This window comes from Haliaeetus albicilla, chromosome Z (genome assembly GCF_947461875.1).
Source record: "Haliaeetus albicilla chromosome Z, bHalAlb1.1, whole genome shotgun sequence".
Classification (NCBI taxonomy): domain Eukaryota; kingdom Metazoa; phylum Chordata; class Aves; order Accipitriformes; family Accipitridae; genus Haliaeetus; species Haliaeetus albicilla.
This window is the reverse complement of record NC_091516.1, coordinates 29102515-29121577: the sequence shown is the minus strand read 5'-3', so window position 1 is coordinate 29121577 and position 19063 is coordinate 29102515. Positions and strand designations below refer to the sequence as shown.

Sequence of the window (19063 nt, the reverse complement as noted above, 5' to 3'; positions counted from 1 at the left end):
CATGATGGTCTAATGATAAAGGTAATGATAGTGGTAAGAGGCCATCTCTTTTACTAGACGAACTGATGCAGTTAGAAAGTGTCTGGTTTTATGTAAAATACTCTTCCTCCACCCCGAGTTTGAAGCAGCAAGAACAACATATAAAACACCCTACAGTGAACATGTTACAGGCCAACAGAGTCTGGGAAAAACTGGAGCAGAAAAATAGGGTGAGTGTCACAAGATAAAACATTAATGAAGTTTTCCCAGTGACCACAGCAGTATCTGGAAAAAAAGATGTCAAAAGCTACATCTTAAGCCAAAACAAATACATAATGTGATTTTTGAGCGATAGTTAGGTAAAGGAAATTGAGTGATAAAATTAGCTGGGAAATGAAGTGGATAAATCAAAGCATTTCAGTGATGACAAGGATGCAGAAGCACAACTGTGGCTTGGGAAAAAACTCTACAAAATTGTTTCAGCAAGAAATGGGGAATCAATACTTCTGCAGACATGGATTCATGAGCACAACATACAGGGAAAAATTACAGTTCAGATGTGCTTCAGAGAAACAAACAAAAAAAAGTAACTTTACCTCAGCTACTTCAAATCTTAGCTGGAATTCTGTCATATTTTTCAAAGACTCTTGTTTACGTAGTTTTTTTTGCCTTGTACTGCTAGCTCGCTTCAGGGAACCAGATGGGGCTTCAAAAAATGGCATATCTTCCACAGGACTGCTTAGAGCATCATAAAATTCTTCTTCTGATTCTAAGGATTAATTCACAACAACATTATATACACATTTTAGACAGCCAATATTTTGCAGTACTGTGACCTACAATTTTATGTCTACATCTATAAAAACTTAAATGTACAAGTATGAGAAGATTACCTAACTGATAATTAGCAACCAACAAATTCTGTTTCTATAATTATCTCAGCTCCTGCCTCCACAACTTTTCACCATCCCTGCAGCTCCCTCTATCACATCATCATAAACCAGTTCTCCTCAACTAACTCTTTCATCAGCATTTTCTCACTATTGGCTGTGCAAAACACAGCACAAACCGTGGCTCATCTTGCTTTTAGTGTGTACTAATAGCTTAACTCTTCTGCTGGTCTGACTGCTGCTGACTGTACAAAAGCCTTTGCTTCACTATCAGTGGCACTACTTTGGATCTCTCCCTGCCAAGATCTCCCATTTCAGGAGAGACTCCTACGGACTATCAAGCTTTTAATCCACCTGACATTATTACAGAATTATAATCAAGACAAATAGATTGCACCGTCTTATAAGGCTCTTTTACTTCACCTAAAAACCATAAACAGTGAAGTATCCTTCTTCTGACAAAATTGAACAAATGACATTAACAGATATTTTCTAAGGCTGAAAAGCACCCTTGAATCTAGGGGGTGAAGACAGAGAAATAATATGAATCACTTAAAGTGATTGCACAGCTGTATGTATAGTATAAATTAAAAAAAAAAAAGACTTGATTTGATCTAAATCTAGTCATTACTTTCTCTAATTGTTGCCAGTATTCTCTCTCATCTCACCCTAATTTTTAAGAATTGAAAGAAACTTTCTCTCTACCTTTGGGCACTTAAAGGCACTCACACAAAAAATAGATGAAGATGCACAGATACATATTTCTATACATACTGTACACACACTGAATTTAAAGTGATAAAGTAGACATAAAAATTAACTGTGCTGATAATTTTGCTAGTGTTTGCAAACCACATATATCATTAACTTAAGAGAGGAGAAAAAGTATTGTCCTCTGTTTCTCCAGTTGAGTGTTTTGGCATGATGAAGGTGATTGACACTGAAATAACACTGATATATCTGATTATTTTTCAAACATAACTACTAGATGGAATGTTACAATATAGCTAAGCTGTTTGAACAGCAAGGCAGTATTAAACATGACCAGTTTCTCCACAGCCAATCTTCTGTTTGGTCCTGTAGAAATCAAAATGATGCTTGTTTATAAAAAACACAGTGGTTTCTAACAGTCATCGTTTCAGTATTTTGTAATTTAAATAAATCCAGCTAAGTAGGAGAGAAATCCTTCACCAGAAGAAAATAATTGAAACCAGAGGACTAAGTACATACTGAAGCAAAAAATGACATACATACTACTTCAGATGTTCTGAATACAGATTTGTAGTAACATATGCAAAGACAAAAATAAACAAACCCATCCTACCAAACAAACATTTTACTGCTTTGTGTTCAGAAAGGGAATGGCAAGAACAAGCATACAGAATTTTATTGCTATGCGAAAATACTCAAATATTTTGTACAGTGCGAATTATAATAAGCTGCACAGAATATAACGCTACTCAACCTTCAAGAACTTGAAACAAAGCCACAAATAGTCACTTACTCCAAAAGAAACTCATTAATTCAATGAACTCAAAAACTTGGCTTGATCTGTTTATTAAATCAGACTTTAAAATAGATCATATTACCTGACTCAGCAAATGAATGCAGATCCAAAACAGGAAACACACCTTGTGATAAATGTGGTGCTGAGAGCACAGGCGATATTGCAGCCTGAAACAGGAGATACCATAAAATTTTTTGCTTGAATTCATTGGTCATGCTATTGCATGCACAGATGCTGCATGGAAGTTTTACAACTTAAGGAAATCGGTCTTATTTAAAGCACAAGTCAATACAGTTAAACACTTACGTTACTAAAATGAAAAGCATGGGGAGAAATGAGGCCTAAATCAGGTAGAAGCAGCAGGTACTGCACATTCATCTACTACAGAGAGAATATATCAGGAAAACACAGCGAAGAGGTTCAAACATCCAACTTCACAGATCGAAAGGTGGACAGAAACAGCACATCATATGAAAACCCAGGAAAGACAAAACCTAGTCCCTCGCAGGACTACAGTATGGCAACTTCAGAGAAGTGTAAAAGATCAACTGTTTTTTATAAAAATCACATAATACTAGTGCCAGGTGGTAAAAAAGAAAAAAGAGCTAGAGAAAACATTAGAGCAGACAGAAATGTTTCTAAATTTCATAGATCGTGGAATCATTTAGGTTGGAAAAGACCCACAAGATCATCAAATCCAACCATTAACCTAACACTGCCAAGTCCACCACTAAACCATGTCCCTAAGCACTACATCTACACGCCTTATAAAGACCTCCAGAGATGATCACTCAACCACTTCACCGGGCAGCCTGTTCCAATGCTTGACAACCCTTTCGGTGAAGACATTTTTCCTAATATCCAGTCTAAACCTCCCCTGGCACAACTTGAGGCCGTTTCCTCTCGTCCTATCGCTTGTTACTTGGGAGAAGAGACCAGCACCCACCTCACTACAGCCCCCTTTTAGGTAGTTGTAGAGTGATAAGGTCTCCCCTCAGCCTCCACTTTTCCAGGCTAAATAACGCCAGTTCCCTCAGCTGCTCCTCAGAAGACTTGTGCTCCAGGCCCCTCACCAACTTGGTTGCCCTTCTCTGGACACGCTCCAGCACCTCAATGTCTTTCCTGTAGTGAGGGGCCCAAAACTGAACACAGGACTCGAGGTGCAGCCTCACCAGTGCTGAGTACAGGGGAACAATCACCTCCCTGCTCCTGCTGGCCACACTATTTCTGATACAAGCCAGGGTGCTGTTTGGCCTTCTTGGGCACACTGCTGGCTCATGTTCAGCCGGCTGTTGACCAATACCACCAGGTCTTTTTCCAACAGGCAGCTTTCCACCAACTCTTCCCCAAGCCTGTAGCTTTGCATGGGCTTGTTGTGACCCAACTGCAGGACACAGCACTTCGCCTTGTTAAATCTCATTTCTTCATGTATCTAGAAAAAACAGATGCTAGTAGTCTTTAATTGTCAGATGCAGTGATGCACAACCCAGATAAGTAACTAAAAACGTGTGAAATGTCACTATTTTGCCACTAGAGTGGACAAAAGGACAAGAATCCTCACTCCATGTGGTATCATATATGACAGAATTAAATTCTCTTTTTGAAGGTAACCAAAAGGTTTATTCACCAAAGCCAGATTTCCCATCAAGGTCAGAAAGCAGTCTCTGTGGTTTGAGTTTGTAAAGAATTCTCATCTGCATGTTCCACATGTGTATCTAGTATACGTGTGCCTTGCACAGAGTACTAAAGTAAGGAGAGACATGTGCATTGTCTGTGTCCCTGTCCTTCTTGGGGTGCCTCTGGCTCTGGACTGCACAGACAAAGGTAGGGTGGTTTTCCCTCCCCCCTGCTACTGCTACTTTCAAAGCCCAGTCTCAGACAATTATTCACTCACTCACAGTATCTTACAGAGATCTAAGTGTTATGGCAACAAACATTCATCTTTGCATGTTGTTTCCAAGGCTCCATTTTTCATCTCACTCTTAACATTTCAACAGTCTCTCTTCTCAGTCTCCAGCCTACATAATTTGACCTTACTGAATATATCCAAGTCTATGAGTGATAGATACACCAAGTCTCTAAGAGTCTTGTAACTGTGAAAGTGTGTCATCTCTAACACTTTCACATTCTAAGAAGACAAGCAGAAGAAACTGTGAGATTTGACTTCACAGTACCAAACCATAAGAAATAAAGCCTTCCACACTGAAGTGGACAGCCTTCTTGTACTGAAGTACAAGAAAGTGCAGGGTGCAAAAACCTAGAAGGGTCTGTTCTGAAGAGTCTTCTGTTATCACAGCCCAAGAACAATTCCTCCACTAACTCAAAATGTAAGGAACTAAGTTCACATGCAGAGCCCTGAAAAAGGATTTCACATCCTTTTTGTTTCAGAAATGAAGTGATGGCAACAAAGGATTTCAGCTACAAGGATTAAAGCATGGGAGTATATCTGCCACCACCAAAGCAGCAAATCCATTCAATTAACTTAATACCAGGAAATAGAGTCTGTCAAGCCCTGCAGTAGATGGAAGCTTGAGCAGGCAGGTTTAACCATAGGTTTTAATATGGATGCTGCATATAATACAAATACATTCACACTGGCTCAATAGTCTTTCCTTACCTCATCTTTACATCACAAGTAAAGTACAGGTAATACTAAGCACATCAAAGTCACTTAAAGGATTTTAAATGTAATAGTTGAATTCTATAATTAAATTCAAGTATAAGCAATGTTATAAAGTACAGGATAATCATCTTATACGTGCACATTTTATTTACGTTAAACTAAAATCCCATCACTTACCCTTAAAGAAAGTTTGTCTGTGATTAGTTGCACAAAACAACAGAGACTAGGGCAGCTTTTAGCTGTGGATACTATTAGTATACGAGGAGTGAAAGAGTAGGTCAGAACTAGCTAGAATTTTAACATCATCACTAAAGAGATGGCAGGAACTACATGTTAAAGGGAAACAATCTTCACTTTATATACACCTTCAATAAGTAGGCATGTCTAGTTGCATGCATTTATAGTTAAATATTACGCTAAAATAACCCGCAGAAAACACCACCAACACTGCAGCAACAGCCATCAGGAACAGGGCAGAATAATTTGTATAAAAAGGAAAAGGTAATTATTAAGTAATCTTAAAAAAAAAACCCCAAAACACAGAGATTACCATTATTCCTTTAGAATCAAGTACACAAAAGATTAAATAACAGGTAATTAGAACTATTTACAAATCACAGAAAAATGGATAGCCGAATTTTGTCTTTGACGTTGAGATTTCACATATGTTCAAATGATAGAACTGCTTTAAAGACACATAAAACATAGCCAGATCACGCAGACCAGAGTGATGTTAACAATCAGCAATTCAGAGTTAATTTCCTAATTTTGTTAAGAACAGCTCATAGCTAAAGGTAAAACATACTCTTCAGGAATAATAACAAGAAAATGGCAATCCTCTGTCCCGAAGAAATCATAAAACAGTGACCTGAACCATTTTCACTAAGGAAAAGGGGTGGGGAAGTAGGGAGAAAACGCACTCCACACTCCTAAACCTTAGAAATGCAAGGCAGAACTGCAGCCCACTCAGGTGTGTTGTATAACTGAATATAGAAAAGCTGGGAAGAGCAGTGAAGTGTGCTGAAATAAAGCTGCCACTTCTGCCAGGCAGGCACTATTTAGCCAACATTAGCCACAGATAGTGGATATTTTTTGTTTTGTTTTTGAACGTTAAACTCCCATCTGGCTAAGATCCACGTAACACTTCAACTTTAAAAATTCCCTTTTCTTCGCTCAACAAAATAGCTGAACCCAAACTCTGCAGCACTCTGATACATGTGTAAATATGAAGGTATAATTAAACTAACCCTCAACAAAAGTGAATATGTTTGTTAATCAGGATTAATATGAACTACAAAGCTATTCCCAAAGTAGTAAAGGTTTGGGGAGTTTTTCATTTTAAATTCAACCACTGGACAACTATCTCATAATTATTGGCTAAGGATCACAATAAACTAACTAAACTGACAAGTAAAGTTTCTACAGCTTTAGAGAATTAGCTAAGTTTTTCAAGAGGTACTAAGTAAATGCGTATTCTCCACTTGTGTTCCTCTCAAAACTGCAATGCTAATAGCAAGGATGTATTTTTCTGACAACTATTAATGAAATATATTTTAAAAACCTTACCTCAGTTATTTTTGGAGGAGAACTGGAAGCAGGAGCACTTTCTGGCTTAGGAATGCTATCAATTAGCTCCAAGATACTTGTCAGCTTCTGGTCTGATATTTGGATGGAAAGTAAAGGCAGCTGTCCAGACAGTTTGAACCTGTTTTGTAAACAACCAAAGTTATCTTAAAACTATTTCATTCAAACTTTACATTCATTTCCTTCTGAAAACCACACAACTCTTCCTGGTCAGAAAACCACTCATCTAACCATTGCAATGTTACATATATAACTTCTGTTGCACACAGAAGAGTTACTTAACCAGCAAGTACCCAGTTATTAATGTCATTTATAATTCCATTTGATACAATGTCTTGTGGATCAGGACAGCAAATAATACTAATAACCACTTCTGATTTGGCTACATAAAGCATATTGTCCTCACAATCAGAAATTGTTCCCTCTTGTTTGTATATTTAACTTAATTACTTGTAATAAATCACATAACTGAGCCTTTACACAGTATATTACAGATGAAAAGGTGGGGGCTTTTTTTGCATAACAATGTTTACAGCCCCAAACTTCAAGCAACGTATACAAAATACTTCCTAGAAGTTACTTATATTTAAGCTGATTTTAGCAGTAATCTAGCATTTAACAAAGGAATAAATGGCATAGCTATAAAGGACATAAAAGAATAAAATAACAGTCTTCAAAAATTGAAGCAGGAAAACATAGTTTAAGCCTGTTTGAATAGGCTTTGGCCAAAAAGAAGTAGAATCACTTCAAACGTAGGCAGACTTTTTAAAGACCTAAAACCCATCCCAGTTTCTCACAGAAGTGAGCAGCATAGAATTAAGCAGAAAATTGGCTCCAAGAACATTATTATGCTTTTATTACAACGTCTAGTTAGAACAAATAAAGGGGTCTGCTCAATAAGCCAACTGTCTCCAGTAATAGACAGCAGCAGATGCTTAACACATACAGTGTAAGGAACGGGACCTGCTACTTCCTCCCAGTTTTGCTGTGCTTAACTCACAGGTCAGTCTTCAAAGGAATATAAAAAATAATACATGGAGAAGATGGGAGGACAAAACCCCCCAAATTTTCAACCACCTTCAACTTTGAGACTACATGAGTAAGTGGAAAAAAACAGCTCCTCATACCTGAGCAAGCCAAGCACAAAGTTGTACATGTCAAAGTGTAACAGTAAGTACCTAGTTTTCTACAATTGAGGAATTTCCTCACATCCTTAAATTCTTAAGGTATTAATTCTCAATTACTTTTGACTTTTATTCTTAATTCCAGTTCTGTCAGAGAGAAATTTAGACTTTTTTGTTTATATATACTTTTATTTTAATGGAGAGAGGCAGGGTAGATGCGTAGCTGCCAGGTCTGAAAGGACATGTCCATCTACTGCTTTGAGTGCTTCAGTAATCTAGGACACTTAGCAGTTCTCACTTCCATTGCACTTAAACCTCCCTATTGTTAAGACATTTTTGATGAATGTTTGTTCAATGGACAGTCCACGAAGTTACATGGAAGGCACTTAGTAGACACAAAGCAGAGAACTGCAAATAATCCCAGACTCACTCCACTGCTCTTTTAACAAAAGCTTTTAAGGTTCAGAAAACATCCAGAACACAATTATTCCCAACTTGTAGAGACTGAGGCACGGAGGAACTAAGTACTTAATCGATGAGGAAATCCACACAGAAACTTCTTCCAAGTTCAGACTGGTTATATTTAGAGAGAAGGAAATGTTAAGGATGCCATTCTCAAAGCTGCAAATAAGTACATTCCTTCAAACTGATTTTTTTTTTTTTTAAATACACACTAGTATACAGAAGGACGGTCTTAATATTGGTATACTAATCCTGGCTTCATACACCTTCAAAAACCAGATGACAGACTCCCAGACACCTCCTTCAGAAAATGGGGGAACCATATCACAGGATAAAACAAACATTAAAAAAACCTTGCACAGGCTAGAAAACTACAGAATCATATTAGTGCTTCCACAAATGTGAAGTGACAGAAGCTGTAAGGAGCACTGCATCCTATTCTCAGAAATGACAGAAGGGTAGATATTCAGATCTGATCACACAGTAAAAGCCCATTTTAAGTGTTAGGAAGTATGAGCAGGTGAAAATACAGGTTAACAGTGAAAGGCCTTTGATACAGTGGTCTTCAACAAGTGAAAATTACATAAATTAGTATTCTCTTCAAGGCAGCAATATAGAAATGTGCCTTCCTAAGCAAAGCCAGCACAAAGTTCTGGTGAATTCATCATTGGTTTTGAACAACATAAATCACAAGGAATTCAACTGGATTCAATGGTCACCCAAGGAAGTACAAACATCAAAGAATAAAAAAAATACAGACACCCAATTGCCTGCTTTTTAGATAACTTCAAGTAAAATAGGTGCCCTCTAAACTAAGGGACTCATTCATAAAATTTTACTATAGTAAACAAAGCAATTTTGGTACTAGTTTTTACTGTAAAACAAACATTTTTCCACTCACCTTTCTCAACAGAACTATGCTATTCTTTAGCACAGTTCCAAAGAGTAATGAAAAAAAGCTCAGGAAAAATATAATGCTGGCTTTATATGCAAGTATACTTATAAAAGTTGAACTATAAAGGAATAGCTACAAGTATATTAAAAATACATTCATATATGTGTAACTGATGTGAGCAATACTGATGCATAATGCCCTATTCAACTATAATTACTAAAATTTACAGTTTAGAGGATTATTGCTGACACAAAAGCTATCAGTTAATTTTCATCATTTGTGCATGATGTCATCTAGAGGTCACATGGACCTAAACATTTGTACATAAACACTCATTAACTGACCATTCTTAAAAACACAAAGAGGTTATGCAGTGATAAGAAAAGATTTGGCATTTGAAGCTACATTGATAATGATATTATTGATGGGTTTGAGTAGTCAAAGCTAGAGAACAACAGAAAATAGAACATTTGTAGTTTCAACTGATTTGGGAGGTATATAACGAAAAGTAAAAATTTATCATAAACTATCTTAACCTGACATATACTATTCAGAGGTTCATAATTTTCAGACTTTTAAAGAGCTCAAAGCAAGAAGGAAGAGCAAAAAGCCCTTAAAGAAAAGGTCAACTCTGCACCATCAGGTAAAAAGCTGCTGTACCAGTCATTTCAAGACTGGTAGATGACTCTAGAGTATTATAATACCAACTGCAGAATACATCCTGAAAGCGTTTGGAGACTGAACCAGGTACAAATGAACAAGTGCAGGTGTTGTTAAGTCACAGTATCAATATGCTAGATTTGAAATGGTTACTTGCTCTTGGTGCAGGTTAAACTATTAGTTATGATTAGTAACTCACTGTGGTATAGACTTATCTAGTACTAAACTGCTGTCCATGGCATTCCTAACAGTTGTAGACAATGCAGGCACTCAGAAAGAAGCAGCAGCTGATCTCCAAGAAATATTACTATCTCAGTGGAAGAAAAATTTGCCAGTTTCTAGACACAGGTAGAAACTTTTTACTGCCAAGGAACTGACTATATGAAAATTCAGTGTACAGAAATAATATCCATTAGGGAAAAATTTCCCAGAATCAGTCTAGACGGATAAACTGCCAAAAGGAGAAGCACACCTGGTAGCCAAGACAGTTAGACAGGTAGTACTACAATACTGCAACAGGTGTTCTCATTAAGAACAGACACTGCTTAATCCAGGTTATACTAGCGTAACTTGGAGAGATGTCAATTACAAACCTACATTAAAACAACATTCTGTTATATGACCATAGAAATGAAATCTCACTTTCCCTCCCTGGACTTTCTGACATAACAAGACAGATTCCTGTGAGTTTTATTTCCCTTGTCTCACCTTCTCCACCAAGCAGAGAAAAAGTAAGGAGGGAAAGAATAAGATGTTCTGCAAAGTCAAGCATCAAAATTCAAAATCTGGCCTCCCAGCTTTCCAGAAGGTGGCACCATTATACCATGCGATCAATGATCTGCATTCACAATACACTGCACTGGTGAGGTACATTATTTTTAGGTTTTTTTTTCTGACTAAGCAAACCCTAGATTCTTCATAATTCTCTAATTTCATAAGCTGCCTCTTGATTTTGCTGATTTTACTAAACAATTTTCTGCAACAGCCTAGGTCTATTTTTATGCCATTAATTTTCTGAAGTGCCTAGCTAAAATCTGAATTTCCAACAGTGTTAAGAATGAAATAAGTATATGCTAACTTGTAGCATAAGAATATGATCCTTATTAATGACTTACTACACCAAACTACCTCATAATGCATTAGTGTGCTAGTCCGCAAGTACTTCAAAACTGATCAAATTTTTTTTAGGTAGTAGTGTCCTTATCGGACATTGGTGAAGATGCACTTTCCAAAATATGTGCAAGGTTAACCTTTGCCACTTTGACTCTGTGATGTTTAACATCAAAATTCCATCATTAATAGCAGCATATATTTTCTTCTGATTGAGTACAGTTTCCATAACCAACAGGTTTTTTGCTAAATAAGCCTAAGTGCAAATTCAATGCATTAAGAGCTGTTTCCCTAAGAAGTGATCTCTAGTAGGTAAATAAACAAGATGAATAATGTAAGTGAAAGAGAGGGAGTATGACAGCACATTACTTTTCAGAATATTTTGTGATGTTTATAAAAGAGACTTTGTAAGTTCAGATTTTTTGCTCCTCAGTATTTCCAATGAGGACTGAAATGTAGCTATTAGAAAGACCTAATTAGAACAGGTATTAACATATTTAATAAAAATCTTTAAATATATTATACATACTTATTTTTATAACAATGTAACATTCTATCACCTCTTCAATATCTGGCAGCTTCTTGGGTTTATTCTCTATTTTTCTCGATTAAGGTATTTTACTTCCAAGATTCACACATGGCCAATGTAAAATAGCACAAGTATAATTAGATCCTTGATTTTTTCTTTTTTTTCCCCCCTAAAAAAGTCATTTACCGTAAAATTTCAAAATAGGAAAAAACCACATACTTGGGCATTCTTGCATCTGTAACAACCATAGCCCTGCTAAATTCCACTTTTACATCCAAGGGCTGTAAGATATGTTGAGATGAATATTTCAGCTTCCGAGCCTCTTGCCAGTTCTCATCTAGAAGAGCAAAGAAAACTGATGCTTTAAACACTGAGATTCCTTCTCATTACACATATCACAGAATTAAAGTATCTGATATTAATTAGTATATATGGCTGAAAATTTAGGTGACACGATCTTGTTTACAGCTCTATCAATACATATATATAATACAAGATCTGAACTTCAGACGTAAAAGACTACTTAATAATTTCTACCATTCACATCTAAACAACTACCCCATCTGTGCTGCAGAGTGCTAAGGTCCCAATTCTTAACATGCATGGTACTGGGAGTTTAGGCTCTGGATTCCCCTCTGGAACCAGATGGTTAAAAATTATATGCTTAAGACTTCTCTGGTTCTGACTCTTTGTATATTGTTAGTTCCCAAAATACTAGTAAAAGTTTCCTTCATTAAGGGATTCTGACCCTTTCTTTACCCTCACAAAATGATCAAACCCAAAACTACTCATGGATTCTGCTTTAAATTTGGAGGGAAGCAAGGAAAAGGCACTGAAGGAAAACACCATAAATAAATAAATTACACTCTTATATTTATTATGCAACAAATCAAATGAGATGCCTTCACAAATAAGGGGTTCAGTAAGTTTGTTTATTTAGCAAAAGCTAAGGTTGGAATTTAAGGCCTAAAGGTACGTTTTGGAAATTCATAACATGTTCATAGGACTGAGTTTAGAACAAGAAGTATGTTCCAAAGATTCTCCACTGCTTCAGTTAAAAATACAAAAGGCACATGAACCACCAAAATATTTTTACTCATATAGAGAAAAATTACTTTCATGAATACTTACCATGTTTGCTGTACAGTAACTGTATACTACTGAGCTGGATATCAAAACTGTCATAAGCTCTTGACATTATATCTTCGATAGTGCTTTGTCCTACTCTGAGTTCTGATAAATCAGAACGACTTTTGCTTTCCATCTTAAAAACAGTCAGAAAAAAGCATAAATCAATTTCAAACATATTCAAAGCACTAATTCTACAAATACTTGATCCTACCACGACAAAAGATTAAATTTAATGTCCTCATTATAAGGGCACAGAATCTTACAAATATCACAGCAGAGGAGATATCTAAAATTAGTAGCCTGTATCAAAAAATGAAGAGTTTTAAACTCCATTTCTTCTTCAAGGAAAGAAATAAAATTAAAAATTAATTAAAATCTATGAGGTTTTATACAACATATTTTTTGCAGAATTATTTCCTTTAATAAGTGACTCATACCCTAAAGTATAAAGTCTCAAACCCTTTGTAATCAGTAGAATAACTGTTTCGGGGTTTTATATATAAAAATATTACTGCATTGATCACCTCAGAAACATGAAATCTATTTTTGATTCCTGTTGCATTTAGTTGTGGCATTACCCTGTTACATATTAGTCAAGCAGAGTAAAAGGGAAAAGGGGGTTTGGACTGTTCATCATCAAAGTTCAATGTCTTTGCTTTAATATCATTCAATATCCCTTTGACTCAGCTTTGGGATGCACATACAAATGTGAAATACCAAAGAAGTATGTGCCCTCTCTGGTGTTCATCTCTGATGAAATGTGGCTGTCCTCATTCTTAAATGTCTAACAATTTTGGATCCACTTTTTTTTGTCAGTCCCAGAAAATATTCAAGATAACGTTCGTAACTATGAAAAGGTTTAAATACTGGTGTCCAAGACATAGCATTTCTTTTTCCAGTGCTACTGAATGATGACTACTTTTACATTAAAAATAGCTTGTAGACTGAAAATTCAGAATTACCAAATTAGTACTGCCTGTGCAACCTTAATTAAGTCCACTTACATATCTACATTGACATACAGTTTTAATTTTATGTGCCATTTTCCCCCTTGGGGCTTGTCCTTATCCAGTACACAACTAAGGGAAAGAGACTATTTGTTTTGTATTAAACATATTCATTCAGCAAATGACTGGCATTCACTTAAACATACGCCACTCAAAGTGAATACAGAAGTATTAATCATATCCTGAGGAGCATCTAACTTTTCTCTTTTGGTACTGCTGAATTCCTTCATCTTGCTTTCTAATTTCTATTAAAGGACAGGAACCAATCCAAGAGTCACATTCACTATGAAAATCACTCACCAATTTCAGAACAAATCTCAGACATTTACTGGAGTCTGATTTTGAAACATATTCTTCTATGTATTATTCTGAGAGTAATTTCCTGTGGATGGAGTAGAAGAGGCGGGCTGTTCTATTCCCCAGCTCCAATAGGTCTAGGAGGCTGTCTCAAGCACCCAACCAATATACAGATTGGTTACTGAACTCTACAAAATGCCTGCAAATGACCAGCATTCAGAACAGCTGGTAAAATCATTAGTCACCGAAATAAGTGATCTGGCTGTAAATCCAAATTATTTTTAGTATCTACACAGCAATGTTTTTCACTAATTCCACTTTCTGAAGCACCTGATATATTCTTTTTCAACAAGGCCAAGTGGAAGGTCCTGCACCTGGGTCAGGGCAACCCTGGTATCAATACAAGCTGGGGGATGAAGGGATTGAAAGTAGTCCTGCAGAGAAGGACTTGGGGATACTGGTGGATGAAAAGCTGGACATGAGCTGGCAAGATGCACTCACAGCCCAGAAAACCAACTGTATCCTGGGCTGCATGAAAAGAAGTGTAGCCAGCAGGTCGAGGGAGGTGATTCTGCCCCTCTGGTCTCATCAAGACCCCACCTCAAGTACTACATCCAGGTCTGGACTCCTCAGCACAAGAAAAACATGGACCTGTTGGAGCGGGTCCAGAGGAGGGACACAAAAATGATCAGATGGTTGGAACACCTTTCCTATGAAGAAAGGCTGAGAGAGTTGGGATTGTTCAGTTTGGAGAAGAGAAGGCTCCAGGGAGACCTTATTGTGGCTTTTCAATATTAAAGGGGGCTTATAAGAAAGATGAAGACAAACTTTTTGTAGGGCCTGTAGTGACAGGACAAGGGGTAACAGTTTTAAACTAAAAAAGGGTAGATTCAGACCAGATATGAGGAAGCAATCTTTTTACGATGCCGGTAGTGAAACACTGGAACAGGTTCCCCAGAGAGGTGGTAGATGCCCCATCCCTGGAAACATTCAAGGTCAGGTTGGACGTTGCTCTGAGCAACCTGATCTAGTTGAAAACGTCCCTGCTTATTGCGGGGGGGTTGGACTAGATGACCTTTAAAGGTCCCTTCCTACCTGATCTATTCTATGTTTCTAACTGAAACCCACCCACTCAAAGTCAATCTGTGGCAGACATAGAAAACTTACTTTACTTTAGCAAGATTTTAAGCTTTGAAACAAATTCTTATTAAAAAAGCAGATAAGGCAACCTAAACAGATAGTATGTGGCAGAACTGTTCTTACCCAGAGTACAAGTAAAAAAAAAAAAAAAACAAAAAATTAAATTGCCTGTGTACATGTAAGATCATTTGTCCTGAAAGAACACAAGTTCACCAAGGAGTAAGAAGATTGCTAATAATATGTAGAAACAGTCTCTTCTATGATTTTATAGTGCTAAATTATAATTTTAAATACATCATTAAACTACCTTTTTGACTTTTCCCTTGCATGAAGTATCTCAAAAAATCTCTAATTTTATCCAAGTTATTTTATTAATTTGGCAGTACGTTTACTTTTCTCATTTTAAAGTAAACTGAATGACCAAAAGGTAATTGATAACAAGAATAATAGTAATACTAAAAATAAGAAGACCACTTAATCATGTAAGTAAAAAGTTTACTATTTTATATTATAAGGTAAAAAATTGTTAGACATTTTCCACATAACAGTTCAAAGCATCAACAGGGGTTTCATTCCAGGGGAGGATTGTTTTTTAACAATTCTTTCCAGTTGAAAGAATCTACTGAGAAGAGTTCAATAATTTCTGCCTTGACTGGAAAGCAGTTTATAATAAATACCTAATACATAAACTGCAAGAGGAACTTTTACTTAACCAGTACCACGTAATAGAAGTTAAGAAACTGGAAATCACATAAAAGCCAAACAATCATTTTCAGTAAGTTACTTCATTAGATAAATACATACCTTAAGACTACCAAGATCCAGAAGTAGTAAATTGGATGTACTCTCATAGAATCCTTTTTGTGGAACAATGATGTATGAAGCCATGAGGTTAATTTTGAGGTCAAGAACTTTCTGAGTTTCAATAACATACAACAGACCTGAAAATTAATGTACTTAGTAAATATAAACAAAAAAATCCATACAGAAGCTATGGAATTAAGAGAAGCTATAAAAAGAAATTCAAATCTAACTTTGAATGAGCTGTGAATGCTAGACGACTAAGTTTCATTGCAGGTACAGATGCTCTTCAGATTTCTTCTGAACAAGTATTTATAGGCAGTCTTTAAAGAAGCACCAAGTAGATGAAATGATGATAGCAAGCAATGCTAATGGACAAGTAGGGACAAGAACACAATACATGCAAATCCAAAAAAGTTTCATACTAGGCAGATATGAAATGACAAGAACTGGAATGTGTACTGCAACTTGGCAATTGCCGAGTTAACCCACTGTGCTCTGTAGATTCAGAATTTTAATTGTTCTAGAAGTTCTTATTGGCCAAATTACAAGTGTTGTTACTACTGAGATACTGAAGCTTACACTGGTTCTGTGGGCAAGCATTTCCATCTTGAGATACTGAAGACCAGCAAATAGAAGGTCTTACAAAAATTCTGTTTAAAAATCATGCAGTTAGTTGGGAGATTCAGACTGTCAGAACATTTGAGATCAAATTCTGTTTTTTTGCTCATGTGAAGAGGAATGAGTAGTCTTGTTTCAAGTTAGCACTGAAAACAGCGACTGATGCAGCCACAAGCCATTAAATACCTAGCAGGTGCAACAAGCTGATGATCACAGAAGCAGAGATAATAAATTACAAAGATGACAACATGACACTGCAGCACACCCACATTGCTAAGAAAGCCATTAAAACTGTTCCAATATTATCAAAGGTTGTCCTACCACAGGAGAGCTAGATTAGTCAATGAAAAACCGGATGGCAACCACATTTCAGGATTTGCAAGACAGAACAACTTGGATTAATAAAAAGATAAAGATTTTTTCAGTTTTCAATGCTTAACTGTATTCAAGTGATGCAGACAGTTCAAGAAAATACTTTCTTTTTCCTTCATATGTACAGAATGTAGTTGAGTCCATAAATTGAAGTCTGTGAAACTAAGCTTTTGTAATGTCTTTTAGTGGTGATGGACATCATAACTATTTTGATGTAGCAAGTTCCCTCACTTCTGCCGTTCACAGTTTCCCAATATTTTCCAGCTATCTTCCACTGCTTGAAACAAAAGTTTTAAGAATTCTTTCCTGAGAAGGACTGCAAGTGTGAACTTATTAACTATATTGATATAATTCTTTTTTTTTTTTTTAAATTCTAACTCTGAGAACAGCATAATCACCTGCTGCAGAATATTCTGCAGATGACATCTTCCCCTGGTAATTTTGTAAGTCTCAGCCAAGATTTTACAAGCAATGCACAGCATATTTTTGGAAATTTCCATCAAGCTTCTCATTTGTGAGTGGAACAAGCTTTTAGATTCCTATGGGCAACTCAGCATTCTTGTGAAGGTAAGAGTCATTGGATATACCTCTAAAGTAAAGCTATGCTTAAATTGTAATAGACACATAGCATGATTTCCTATTGCCACAAAAAAAAAAAATCTATCGTGATCAGAACTAGAGTATTCGGTGGTAATGAGCAGAGAAGCAAGCATATTGAATGTAAGCAAATTTTCATTAAATTAATCTCAGGAATGAACTGTGCTATTAATATATTTAGTATTGCTGGAGAAGATTCTGATAGAAAAGACAAGCAAGTTGATTGATAACTTTTGTTAATCTGACATTAGTCCTTAATGAAAAAGTTCAGTCAAAGAAGAACTAATGAATAGAAATATAACTGATGCCTGATTTCATTTCTGATACTAGCTTGATAAAAGCAATTGATTAAATATACATTATGCTTGAGTTTTCTGTGACTTTTTTTTCACTTATTATCACTGAGTATTCAGATTTTTTAAGTATACAATTTAAATATTAATAGGTTAAAAAATTAAGTGAGGTTAATAAATTTCACTGATTTTTCTTTTACTTTTGAAAAGAATTTATATATGAAATCTCCCCTTAGCATCCTCTCCAATCCACAGTTGGAGAGAGAACACTGTGCTGGACACACCTCTGATGTAGAAAGCCTCACACATCCTTACTGGAACAAGTTAATTCCACAATCTCAGTGTCAGTCTTAAAAGTATTCACTAATTTCATTCATGTGTCAAAATACAAGATCTCTAGAGATAAAAAGGTAGGATGAAATGAAAACTAGAGGAATGGCTTTAATGCTGAGTAACTGAAGACAGATAAATATAGTTTATATGACTTGATCTGAGTCAATCCAGATGAAAATCAACATTCATCGAGGAATAAAGAAAGTGGAAAACACCAATACAAAGGCAGATAGTGTCCTGAAAAGCAGCAAGTCTGGAAAGGATTTAGGGGTTTCATTAGAGGACAAATATGCCAGTATCAGTTTTTAAAGAGTATGAAACTATTATGGCCATTTAGATACTCAGACAAACAAAACAGAAAAGGTGCAAGTAAACTGTTTTTAAGTCTGCACGGAGTACAACAGAATAAATACTGAAATACTACCTCAAGGTGTGAAGCATATTTTACAAAGGAAGCTGAAGTTGAAAAAGATACAGACATAAAATTATCCAATACCTAGAACAAATGCTTTGTAATGAGACTGAAGAATTCATCTTATTTAGGTGTTGTATTAGAAAGCTCTAACTTGGATCCATATATCTCCATATGTAAAGATGTAATATTTTCATACTCCTAGAATCAAAAATTTTTCTGACTGTATAGTCAGAAGAGCATGCAGCACTTGCCTGTTGATGTTTTTTCACGGAACTCTTCAAGCTTCATCAGAGTTGCTGATGTCAATTGCTCTAAATGTACATCTTTTGGAGGCCTGAAGAAATCTACTAAGCTATTTATTGTCATCTGTTAAAATAAAGAAAAAATAATACATGGCAAATTTACTGTTAAGTGAGATTTTTCAAGATTTATAATGTATTCAAATATTTACTTACTGCATCATACACTATTTCCAGTGGCTGTGATTCTATTCTAAGCCTCTGATCTGCTTTCTCATCCAAAGGATTAGTCTCAAACATTATGCTTAAGAGTGACGTACTCTTGTCTGAATAGACTGTTCGAGAAGATAGAAGACAGGGTGTACACTTTTCTCGGGACATGCCTGTAACGTCAAGTGAGGTAATTTTTGTTTCAAATCTGTAAAGAAAGGTAAACAGCATGGTCAGATGTAAC

The 19063-nt window shown here is 36.0% G+C and overlaps 1 protein-coding gene across 4 annotated transcripts in view; it reads right to left on the bottom strand.

The window, feature by feature from the left end:
* Positions 1-19063, bottom strand: part of VPS13A (vacuolar protein sorting 13 homolog A) — a 109531-nt gene that overhangs the window by 67467 nt on the left and 23001 nt on the right. For all 4 annotated transcript variants that reach the window (XM_069776694.1, XM_069776693.1, XM_069776696.1 and 1 more), the window contains exons 18-25: positions 18826-19027; positions 18622-18736; positions 15743-15879; positions 12495-12627; positions 11583-11700; positions 6566-6704; positions 2459-2543; positions 576-748 (exon numbers count right to left, since the gene is read on the bottom strand). In XM_069776694.1, coding sequence (XP_069632795.1) covers positions 576-748; positions 2459-2543; positions 6566-6704; positions 11583-11700; positions 12495-12627; positions 15743-15879; positions 18622-18736; positions 18826-19027 — 1102 coding nt within the window. The remainder of the gene's footprint in view (positions 1-575; positions 749-2458; positions 2544-6565; positions 6705-11582; positions 11701-12494; positions 12628-15742; positions 15880-18621; positions 18737-18825; positions 19028-19063) is intronic.